Below are 12981 nucleotides of genomic sequence, written 5' to 3' on the forward strand. Positions count from 1 at the left end.
AGTGTCCTACGCAATTGACCAACACTGTTTTAACCCCTCACGGGATAGCTACTGTGGGACTGAACAAGGACATTAAGCCAGAATTCTAATCTGGAATTCAACACATGAAACATCTGGATGTAATTTGTTGTTGGACTTCAAACCCTGATGAAATATGAATTTTGTCTCTCACAGCCCAACAGGAAGGAGGATTTCCACACGCCAAATTCTCACGGAGAAGTATGGGGCTTTGTAAGGAGTCCTTTCATTTTGGTCACCAGCAGGTTTAAAGGAAACACTAAGCAATTCTCCCGCAGCTTTGGAGAATGCACTGCGTATATTCAGCATGTGTCCTCTACCTGGATTTGCCGTGCTCCTCCCTTGAATCTGTCTGTTTATTTAATACTGTCAATATTCAGAATTTTAAAGGACCCTAGAAGCTCATGGTTAAGGCCTGGTCCCTGATGTGGCTGTTAATAGGTGAGTCCTTTGGGAGGTGACTGGATCACGATGGCTCTGATCTGATTGGTTGGATTCACAGCTGAATGGGTTCCATGGAAGAGGCCTGGTCAGGGAAGCAAGTTCTCTGCTTCCTCATGCAGAGGAGAGCAGGTCTGCCTCAGCACAGGCTCCTGACCATCATGCATTGCACCAAAGGCCAAGAGTGACAGGGTCAGTGACCATGAACCGAAACCCCTGCAACTGGGAATCACAGCAGACCTTTTCTCTGTAAGATTATTTCCAGGTATATTGTCACAGCGATAGAAAGGTGACTCATACATACAAAATGCCATCTAGACACTTCTGTAAACTAGCATTCCATGTTTATGGAAACATTTAGAAGTGATCATTACAGCTGTTCAGAAGAGTTAATATAGGCCCGCTGGGTTTGTCAAATATCGCAAATTCCCTAAACACACTATACTACTTTTGAATAACATAAAAGTATTACCTGAATGCTTCTTAGGTAACTAATAGATGAACACCCACATGGCTCATGCCTAGTAAGTATGGTACCTATCAGCTGGACTGGGGTACTCAGCCATGAGAAGACATGGAGAGCCTAACCTAGCTGAAAAGCCTGCAAGCCACACAATTCCAGCTACATGGCAGACTGAATGAGGAAAACATGAACACAATTAAAAGAGGAGTGGTTGCCAAGGGTAGTGGAAGAACAATGGATGGATGGGTGGAGCAGAAAATTTAGGGGACAATGAAAATATTCTGTGGATTTTTAGGGCAATGATACTGTGATAGTACACACATACCAAAACAAAACAAAACAAAACAAAAAAACAACACCAAGAGAGGACCATAAACTACATATCAGTCTATGTTCATATGATACAAGCTCCATTCTGCTTCAGGATATTGACACTGTGGCAGGGGATACAGGAAGACACTGTCTTGCCACTTAAGTTTTGCTATAGAATGCCCGGCGGTGGTGGCGCACGCCTTTAATCCCAGCACTTGGGAGGCAGAGGCAGGCAGATCTCTGTGAGTTCGAGACCAGCCTGGTCTACAAGAGCTAGTTCCAGGACAGGCTCCAAAACCACAGAGAAATCCTGTCTCCAAAAACAAAAAAAAAACAAACAAAAAAAAAAGTTTTGCTATAGACTGAACACTCTAAGAAAGGACTACTTTTTTTAACAAACAATAATCCATACTACATCTTCCAGATCAGAGTCATGCATGTCTCTTCTCATGAGGAGAGATCCCATAGGCTTCTCACAAGGCTAACCCTGAAGGTCACCAAGGCACACTGACCTGTTTGAGGATATTCTGTTCTCTCATCAGCTTCTGCCGCTCTCTGTTGGGCTTGGAGAAGACGACTTCCAGCACGTCTTGGCCCGAGTTCGTTCCGCCCGTGACAAAGTAAACCAAGTCTTCCAGCAGCTTTGTGACAGACCTGAGGAGAGCAGAGCTTGCTAAAGGCAGTGTTCAAACTTTTACAGGCTAAAAGCTTTGTGAACAAGGTGAAGGGAAGAGGACTCATGCTCCCTAGCACCCTCGACACCACAGCTGAAGCCAATTGAGCTACCATACCTAACATGACTCGGAAACAAAACCAAGCACAGGTAAGTCCAAAAGCACTGCTCCTGGACTTCATATACCACAGCTGCCCAGAAAGCTCAGGCCTGCCTCTCTCTCACACAGTTCTTCAGAGTCCCGATCGTCTTGTTCCCCAAGGGCTTTTGTAAGTCACAGAGGAGGACTTCTGTGTTGGCACCTGTGGGAAGCACTCACCTTCTTTCGTTCTGGGTGATGGTGCCCTTTTCCAGCTTCCCAGCAATGGAGCCCAGCACCTTGCTGGCATCATTGGCAAAGTCTAGATCCCGAACCTCAGCAGGAGAAACAGGAACGATGGCGAAGGCTTCCTTGTCCTCCTTCAGAGGAGAGGTACCAATCTGAAAGTCAAGGGAGTTGTCACATGGTAATCTTGATTGGGAAAGTAAGACGCTAATCAAATGCTTTGTTTACAGGATATTGGGCAATCCAAAGAACTTGGAGTTCTCTTGGCATTAGTATCAAGTAGACACAGGAAACTTTTAGAAGGATGTTCTCCAAATAGGAAAGTAGTTTTGATGGGACTGGTGAAGTAGTAAGGGGATTATTATATTTTTAAACAATTTTGCTACATCTGCATTGTGTATTTTCATTGCACATGGTAGTACTATGTTACAAAGAGATACTTCCATGTGAATATACACTGTGTGGTAAGAAGGAAAAGGGCAAAAGGAAATATGAGGGCAAATACAAGCAATAGGAACAACTTATTTTCTTTGTTTTTTTTGTTTACCATATTATTTTATTATTTTTTTTCTTTTTTTTAATTTATTTATTTATTAAAGATTTCTGTCTCTTCCCCGCCACCGCCTCCCATTTCCCTCCCCCTCCCCCAATTAAGTCTCCCCCCAGCCCGAAAAGCAATCAGGGTTCCCTGGCCTGTGGGAAGTCCAAGGAACCCCCACCTCCATCCAGGTCTAGTAAGTTGAGCATCCAAACTGCCTAGGCTCCCACAAAGCCAGTGCGTGCAGTAGGATCAGAAACCCATTGCCATTGTTCTTGAGTTCTCAGTAGTCCTCATTGTCCGCTATGTTCAGAGAGTCCGGTTTTATCCCAGGCTTTTCCAGACCCAGGCCAGCTGGCCTTGGTGAGTTCCCAATAGAACATCCCCATTGTCTCAATGTGTGGGTGCACCCCTCGCGGTCCTGAGTTCCATGCTCGTGCTCTCTCTCTTTCTGCTCCTCATTTGGACCTTGAGATTTCAGTCCTGTGCTCCAATTTGGGTCTCTGTCTCTGTCTCCTTTCATCGCTTGCTGAAGGTTAATATTCAGGAGGATGCCTATATGTTATTCTTTGGGTTCTCCTTATTTAGCTTCTCTAGGATCACTAATTATAAGCTCAATGTCCTTGGTTTATGGCTAGAAACCAAATATGAGTGAGTACATCCCATGTTAGGAACAACTTATAATTAAGTAGCATTTTATTAAGAGAAAAAGTAAATATGTAAAATGGGAATTACTGACTCATAGACTTTAAAGAACATAGAGATTATACCTTTCTTTTAATTTTTCTGCAAACCTAAACATACCTATAAGGGAAAAAAATTCTGAAAAGAAAAATCCTGCACATATTCATGACATAGAAGCTTCATGGCTGGCGAAGAAGAGGAGTGATGGTAAACAGGGGTGGGGAAATCTCTTTTTAGATGCACAAAGAGTGGATACTCATCACATACACTGAGAGAGAAAAATATTGAAGATGCACGGGGAATCAACCAAATATCAATGTATCTCAAGACACAAGCAGGCATTCCCATAGCCAAAGCCATGGCAGACATGAAATGATTGCTCAACAGCAAGGGAATAAAAGAAAAGGCCTGTTTATTTTCAAATCCCTGAGCTGGCTTCACCTAGGTATTTGATCCCTTGGAATAAATGTTTTCATCACATCAAGTTTGGTCAAGACTGTACTCTTAACCAAAGCCAAAAGAAACAAAACAACAGGGAAATTCTCCAAAGTTCCCTATCTCCCCATCTGTCATCAAAGGAGCCCTTTTATCAGAACATGAGGCCAAGTTCTGGACTTACCTTCAGCATCACAGGTTTTTCTTCCTCCTTGTCGATGGGAATGTTCGTGCTGTGAACCCAGGTATTTGTGCACAGGTGTCGGAGACGGACATACGAGTTTCTAAAGGGAAGCAATGAAAAATTTCAGACAGAAGGACATTTGGGGTCATGATAATGTGGTTACCGTGCACCACGCTAAAGGAAAAACAGTAGCCTGGAGAAACAAAAGAACAAAACAGACTTTAAAAGTTACTGATCCACACACACAATGAACTCATACAAATCCATAAGAAACATGAATAATGAAAATGGGACAGACACAGGCAATACTTTAATGCTAACATATAAACATTCAACTTAGTACATCATTAATATAGAAGAAAGTACTATTTTTTTTCTGTTCCATTCCTCAGATCCCAAGGCTGGGAAAAGCGAGTGTGTAGAAGAAAGGAATTCTCCTAAGTTTTTAGGGTAGGTGTTTTGTTTTAGTGACAGGACTGCTCAAGGACCTGACATTCTAGATACAAGCTATACCACTGAGCTGCACTCCCGGCCCCTGAGCACTGCTGGCTAGAACGGAATAGTCACAACTCTAGAAAGGAGTCTGGTTGTTGGGACAACATGATAAATGAAATACAAACACATGAACATAAATGACTGCTTTTATTTACAAACTCCAACTTCAGATTTTTCCAGAAGAAAAACAGCACAGGTGCAGGGTGTGTTACAAAGATGTTCAGTCAAGTGTTAGTTGTAAGACAAAACTGCACCATCTGATTGATGTCCATAAGGACCTAGTCCATTACAGTATATGGAATGCCAGTTTCTTAAAATAATAAAATGTGATAAACACTTATTTGAAAACATATCCACAACACAGAGTTCCACTAAGATCATTCAAAGTAGCTCACAGTTCCACGTATGACAAATCACATGCTACAGTTGTGCACAGAAATCTGTCTGGAACCTACATGAACCCAGGATCTTAAATGCAGCTGATTTCCTCTGAATAGTTGAATTATATATAGTTGCTATTTGTTTATTTTTCTCCACATGATTTATTTTATAGTTATTTCTTCATATGATAAACATACATCATGTTTAAGACATTTTCAACACAGCTGCACTTCTGAAATAGTAGAAAACAATGGAACGCGCTTCACCCTTCAACAACTGCCATTCCTTTAGTGAGACAGAGGAGAGGACACCCAGCAAGCAACAGTGACAGGAAATGGGTGCTAAAAAGCACAATCAGGAGACAGGTGAGAAGGACTCAAAACACAAAAGCATTCTGTTACAGAAAACCGTGATGACTTTGGACTTGAACTTTAGACACTGGCAGACTGGGGCAGACCAGGTAAAGTGGAAATCATTCAAAGGAAGAGTCATTTAGGACCAAGGCATACCACATTCATGGAAGAGCCCAAGCGCAGACATGCACCTTCAATAGACCTGGGCTTCTTTTGCTGAAACTGTCATGAACATTTTGAGGCCAGAAGAGAAAAGCCCTAGTGCTATTTACTCTGACTAACATGAATCAGACAATATGGAGAAGATATTATTTGGGGTATTTGCATTTTTTCCCTTTTGAGTGAGTTTGGTTCATTTTCTGTATTTTCAGAGTACAATCAAAGCTCAGAGCATAGTTTTAGTTGGATAATTATACTCTATAGAGTCCTATAACAAATAATCTTAATCCTTAACTCAAAAGCCATGTTTTTGAGCTAAGTACACAAGAGTTGTACAAGTAGATGTCCTTCCAATACTCTTTAAAATTATCTAACGCATGCATACTGCAACTTTATTATCTGATTCAATATATCCAAAATTGGTTATTATCCCTTTTATTTGACTCTGAAGAATTCTGTGTCCACTGACTATTACAAAAATGCAACGGCTGATACTACTTGTTCACATGTCTAACTTTATATATTACAATCTGTAATAAGAAAAATACAGCACATTTTAAAATGACTTAATGTGTTAGCACACACAGTCATGAATAGCATCTTAATATTTTCTTTTGGGTTCTCATGTGTTCTTCCAACTGCCTTCCTCCATAGCAGAGGTTTTATATACAGAGAAAGTAATATATTACTCTGAATGGATAAGGGGCCCTATTTTCCTCTGGCCCTAAGGATGGCAGCTAAGGATGAGAATGAAGAAAAAAATATTAAGGCAAAGATCCAGCAAGATCATAAATGAACACACTGGCAGACCATGCCAGAGCTATTATCTCCCGCGGCTGAATGTAAGCCCTCACCTCTTGTTTCTAAGCTTAGAATCAGTGTGAAGACACTGCTCACAAAGCAAGTTGGCCTACAAGAAGCAGTAATGAATGCACAAAACACAGCGGAGGGGTCTCAACCAGCCAACACCACTTAGCCGGCCGACTAGAAATTTAAACTTGCCTTCCCCCAGGGATTATGGGGATTTCTAAGTCACTGGGGAACACAAGCTGGTTCCCTCTTTGCCAAGGAATGCAATAAAGAAGATTCTCATAGACAGTGTGATATTTTAAATTACATCTTTTAGTTCTTCATTAGCCTGACAATCCCCCAGCACAGATTTTCAATGTTTAATTCTAAGAAAAATTCACTAATTGTCAGAACTTGGAAAATGGAAAATTACTTAAGCTACAATATTCCTGAGCTATGCAGACCAACACCTATTTACATGGAGAAAGGAAGTTTTAAAATTCAGTATTTCCTACCTCAAAATATGTTTTAAATGATTTCAAAATGTATCAGAAATCTAAGTGTAAACAATGAAAATAAAATCTTAGAAGAAAAATATCACTATAAAATCTTGTGGTCATGGCTACAGGGGAGGAAAGGCTTAAGTGGGGGTGGGGTGGAGTTGGGGGCACATCAACATATTTTAAAGACTGGGGAGAAGGGGACGGCTAACTCCAAGAAAGAGAATATGAAATACTACATGAAAGCCTACCTCAACACAAGCCAACTTAAAAACAAAAAAGTGTACAGATAGCAGAACACTGTGAAATGAAAGAACGGGAGTTTGAGAATTAAAAGACTGAGTGCGAACAGGACGGGGAGGGAGATGAGAGAGAGGAAGGGGTGTAGTGGAATATAACCAAAACTCAAAATCTACGAAAAGGCCTTATGGAAGCCTGTCAGCTAGTGAGCTCATTTTAAAATCCAACTAAAAAAAAATAGTTTGAACAGAATTATCCTGTATAAGAGGACAATGTTGCTTCCAGAAGACTTGGGCTAGTAAATGAACAAGACATTGGATAACTCCCTGTGAGTTATTGATAAAGAAAAATACCAGTGTTTTTCTAAAGTAACACAAATTATCGCCATTGCTCTTGGTTACCCCAGGATAACTACATATCAAGAGCTTATTGCTAAAGATACTACATGATCTGGCTCTAAGACAAAGGGAAATCAATCTCAAACCTTCCAGGACACATTCTCCCTGCTAGCCACTTTCATGGTAACAACTTGAAAGCGGATAAGACTTTTTCTATCGTAACAGCCTGGATAGTACCTTATCCGCTGCTGGACCCTTCATGTTATAGTACCAACCTGACAGGGATGAAATGCCAACTTGTGCAATAGTGACACAACTGTTACAGGCCAACCACATTCTGATTGGATCTGAGGTCTGCTCCACAGGAAGAAATTTTATGCCTTGCACCCAGGTCAAAAGTTCATGGATGGCTAGGAATGCCATAGGCCCTGGAGCAAAATCTGCTATTATTTTTTTGCTAAATGGTCATGTGATCAACATGTCTTCTAAATATTCATGCTTATACCAATAGACCTCCAGTAGATTAAAGCTGTCCTCAACTTTGATCATAAAAGCTTCTTTTTGTGGTAGACAAAAGTCCATGAAAGAAGGTGTAGCTGGTCAGAATGCTGAGAATAAGGGACAAAGTTCAACTCTAAATGGGATATCTGTCATTAATCCAACCGCTACCAGGGCTCAGAGAACATCATGGTAGAGGAAACAGAAAAAAAGTCTAAGAGCTGGAGACTCTATGCTCCCTCAGATTCTCAAGGGATGAACAAGCCAACAGAGCTTGATAACTAGGAAATCTGATTGAACAGCAAAGGGAGGCTGTCTTACCTTGTAATATTTTGTTTTCTATGGGGAATGCCTTCCATTTCTCCCTCTTAGAAGGACAGTAATAGCAATGAGCACAAGTCAAGGATTCTGAATTGTGATAATCATCACACAGGGGGTGATGTTATACCCCCCTAGCCCACCCCAAACTGAGCAGGAAAGTGGCAAGGCAGACACAATGAAACACAAAGGTGGACTCAGTGAGGGGCCTCATGGAAATCCAGTGAACACCAGGGAGACACCAGCCACCCAACACAGAGCTGAAGAGTGAGATGTAATGTCCAGACACTCTGCCTCAGCCATTTACCAATATGGTTCCGCTACAGGACTCTGACATGATACTTTGCTTAAACTCACTGAGTCCCAGTGTCTTGCTATAAAAGGGTGCTACCTCACAGGACTTCAAATATGATAAAACTATAAATTATGTAAGATGAGTATGGTATCTATTTAGCACTGTGCTTCATACATACGACTACTTAGTTGGAAATCAATGGATGATATAGTCATGAATAATATTGTTGAATTTAGTAAGAATAGATTTTGACAAGGTGCGTTGGTGTACAATTTTAATACCAGTACTTTGGAGGCAGAGGCGGGAAGATCTAGTTGAGTTCCAGGCCAGCCAAGGAAACATAGTGGAACCCTGCCTCAAAATAAATGAGTAAATGACAGACAGACAGATGGACGGATGGATAGATGGGTGGATGGATGAATATAGACAGACAGAAAAATGGCTTTGGGGGGTGGTCAGTGAGATGGATCAATGCATAAAGCACTTAGAGCATAAGAATGTAACTCTACGAAGGCTGGAGCCATACCTCAGTGATGAAGAACTCCAGCAGGGTTTTGTTCCCAGCACCCACATGGTGGCTCACAACTGCCTGTAAATTCTGTGGGCATCAGGTATGCACATGGTACATAGACATTCGTGCAGACAAAAAAATCCATACACATAAAATTAAAACAAATAAACTCTAAAACTTTTTAAAATAAAAAGGATGGCCTCTGAGTTTGACCCCTGCTCCCTGCAGGAAGACTGTCCTGATCAGTGCACTCACATACACACATCATACACACGTACACAACACTGAAAGTTGTTTAAAGTTTGGCTCTTCCATCCACAATGCAATATGAAAACACATTCTTAGGCAACAAAAGTAATAATTAAGTTGAATAAAATGCAAAAAATAACTTTAATATTTTAAATAAACTGACTATGCACACAGTGATTTTCAATTTTTAAAAGTTTCTTTTCAATTACTTATCCAGTTTACTAAGAGATTATCCAAATTTGGGGAAGGAGAAAAAGGCATTAAAATACAGAACTGCCAGAGGCATGTATTAATAACCTAAATAGCACTTTTAAATTATGTGTGTGTGTGTGTATGTGTATGAGCGTGTGTGAGTGTGTAATGTGTACAGTGTATGTACCTGAATGAGTATAGAAGTCAAAGAACAAACTTGGGTGTCAATTCTCACCTTCCACACCTTGCTTGAGACAGTCTCTTGCTTTCCACAGATACACTAGACTACTGATATACTAGGCTACCAGCTCTTAAGCTTCCAGGTATTCTCCTGTTTCAACCTCCCATTTTGTCAGAAAAGCATTGGGATTACAGATGCATACAGCTTTACTTCAGATCCAAGGACTCAAGCTCAGATCATTTAGCTTGAATGCTAAGCATGTTATCTCCTTGCCATCTCTCCAACCCCAATACAAGACTTATAAATAAAGAAGTATCATGTCTATGTGTATGTGTACATGTACTTGCATGAGTTTACATGCATCATGCATGCAGTGCCCACAGAAGCTAGAAGAGAGTATCAGATCCCGTAGAACTGGAGTTACAGACAGTTGAGAGCCACCATGTATGTGCTGGGAACCAAACCTGGGTCCTTGGTGCTCTTAACCCATAAATCATTTCTCCAGCCTCATAAATATAGTACTTTTTACTCAACCACCAATAACTTTCCATTGGTGAGGCATACATATCTCAATTTTATGTTGGGGTCAGTCCAAATGCTTCACCAATTCCTTCAAAAGTGCTTCAAGAAAAGGCCACAATGCTTTGCATTTCAAGAAACACATCCAGACCCTCAAGACTAGTCCTGATTCTCATAGGATAAGGAATTTTAAAACCATACCTTGGGACAAGACTGTCACCTCCACGAAGAGTTGTGGGGTCTAGCTCAAAGATGGAGGAGATGTCATTGCCTTCGGGCACGGAGACCAGAGAGTATACCATTTTCTCTTGGGCATTTCTCAACCTACTCCGAGATGCATCCTGATCTGGGTCCACCTGAAAAGAAAAGGGATCAAGTGAGGAGCTCGGTAGGTGAAAGCCTCACTTACCACCATCATGCCACAGTCCACAGGAAGAGAGGAGGAGCAACAGTGAGTGTCAGCAGCTGGCAGGAGAAGGACCACAGTTTCAGAGTAGACCTATAAGGTGACCATCGGCCACCTGACCCCAAACTATTTATTCTCAACTTCACTGTGTCATCATACAAAATGTCCCAACCCTGTGAAGGGACAACAGCAGATGACTATGGAAAAAGCTATTGGCAACCAAGATCTTCACTCCATATAGCCACACCCATGTGCAACAGCTGGGGAGCAGAGCACTTGAGGAAGCTTGGCCCATGAAACTGGTTATTTGTGGTGGTGTTAATTTATAGCAATGGTTGTCTGCCAAAAATATGACACAAGTATTTCCTAGGAAAAGAAATAAAATAAACCCGGATCTAAGTGTCCCTGAGTTTGACAAGTCACTCTAGTCCAGAAGAGCACACTGGTTTATTGATTAAGAAGGCTACTGATGACAAAGCAAAGGGCCTCTCATGCTACAGTAAGATTTGGTTGAAATGAAAGAAAATCCTTCCCGGTAAAACTTGATGAACAATGATGACTAGGCAACTTTAAGACACATTCTCATCTCCAAAGCAAAGTCCATGTGCCAGAGAATGTTCGCAAGTGGGCTTAGCCTGAATGCCTGCTCAGATGGGCTCTGCTTCTCTTTCAGCTCGGAAACCACACAGGCAATTCTTTTCAATGCCAGACCGCATGCCCTGTGCCTGCTGGGAAAACATGGTTTCCTCATCTCTGGCTTGCTTCTGTCTGGCTGAAATGTCACTTCTTGCCCAAATGCAGAGGAAGACAGTACCGGGAATACACAGCAATCAAGACCAGGAAGTCAACTCAAAGGAAATAGAGAGAATGTGAGAAAACTCAGCTCCACAAGGCTGAGATCTAACTTTCATTTCCACAAACAAGTAAGTAAGTTAAGTGAAAGTTCTTTTACTCTTATATAGATCTATAATCTCAGATAACAGAGTTACTGGAGAGACTGGGGGTTGGTGGAGGTTATGGTGGTGCTTGATCCTCAAAGTTCAAGACTAGCCTAGACAACATAGCAAGACCCTATCTGAAAAAAAACAAACCACAAATAGAAACTTAATTCAGAAGTTCTCTTAAATAAATATATATATATATATATATATATATATATATATATATATATCCACACACAAATCTGAGGGTTTTTATTTTCTCTACCCTAAGGTAACATCTGCAGCAGGAACACTCTGTGCCTTTGGTTGGGGAGAATACTCGGAAACTGTTTCCTCCTAACTCTTGCCACCTGAAGTGTTCTATACACACTCTCAACACAGAGTCTGAACCAGCTATAACTAAGGGCTTGGTTACAGGCAGTGACAGCTCAGAGACTCCAGCAGGTCTAGAGGAAACTGTGGCTTCAGTAAACTTTCTCTGCCTAGCAAGGAACCCAGCCACACACTCTGGTGTACAGTCGGCATATGCCACCTAGTGGGAAGAAAGGCACACATGTGAGGAGCAGCAGAGAAGAAGCTCTGGGACCAGGCAAGTGACCACCGATTTTCAGAGCAGCACACAGCTAGTTAGATCTAACACTTCATTGATGCCAACTTCTAGGAAAACCAAGAGCAGGTGAGAGAAGGACATTTTTACCCAGGTTTATATGACTCGAGACTTCCCATTCTTACTCCCGTGCTAAAGAGGCAATGTAGAAAGCAGGGCTCTCCCAGAGCTAACACCTGCCTACAGAAATCAATGCTGGGCTTCCAGCCTCTTGGGTGCAAGTGAAACCCTCTCTACACACTCATCCTTCATATGCAGACTCAAGTCCCAGCAACCGTGGGACCATCAGAACAATGTCATCTTGGTCTACATCCATCCTGTTGGTATTTCATTGACATGGGGAAATGCGAGAGTCAGAAAGACCCTGAGATACATCATGTTAGGATTACCCACCAAGGCCTTTCCTACCCCTTGTGAAGTCAAGACGACCTGCTGGATATGAAAGTCCCAACTGGTCTCGTGCAACCTGAAAATGTTGCTTGTCCAGAGGAGGAAAGTGAGGCCCAGGGAAAGAAAGCTACTTGTTCACAGTCACAGAGCTAGTTAGTATTTCAATGAAGCTCTGCTTTCTTCCCTCCTTCCTGAGTTTGTGATCACAGCACTTTATCTCACACTGAGAATTACCATTCTCTTTCATACACAGAACCCAAAGGAGCAGTGACATCCCCCAGAACAACAGTGGTTCACTAGGGCATCTACCCTCAAATGAGCCATGGCTTGATATTCATGCCAAGGGTCAGACTCCTTCAGTGATACCTTGGCTGGCAGCACTGAGGTCACACATGGCAGGTTCCTCTCTAAAATAAAGAATGTCCAAGGATTAAAAAATGTCTAGCAAGAAAATAAAGCCAGGCCAAGGATTCAGACTAGCAGGGAACTGGATTAGGTCTGTTTTCCAAGATGGATTAGCATTGGAGGATGAGCTCTCCAAATGCC

General features: G+C 41.7%; 1 protein-coding gene across 12 annotated transcripts in view; it reads right to left on the reverse strand.

Annotated features, from left to right (window-relative positions):
• Itpr1 (inositol 1,4,5-trisphosphate receptor type 1) overlaps nt 1-12981 on the reverse strand; it is a 342349-nt gene that overhangs the window by 170959 nt on the left and 158409 nt on the right. For all 12 annotated transcript variants that reach the window (XM_075983288.1, XM_075983285.1, XM_075983283.1 and 9 more), the window contains 4 exons: nt 10293-10447; nt 4074-4173; nt 2227-2387; nt 1747-1888 (listed from right to left, as the gene is read on the reverse strand). In XM_075983288.1, the coding sequence (XP_075839403.1) occupies nt 1747-1888; nt 2227-2387; nt 4074-4173; nt 10293-10447 (558 nt within the window). The remainder of the gene's footprint in view (nt 1-1746; nt 1889-2226; nt 2388-4073; nt 4174-10292; nt 10448-12981) is intronic.

This window comes from Microtus pennsylvanicus, chromosome 8, assembly GCF_037038515.1.
Source record: "Microtus pennsylvanicus isolate mMicPen1 chromosome 8, mMicPen1.hap1, whole genome shotgun sequence".
In the NCBI taxonomy this organism is placed as follows: domain Eukaryota; kingdom Metazoa; phylum Chordata; class Mammalia; order Rodentia; family Cricetidae; genus Microtus; species Microtus pennsylvanicus.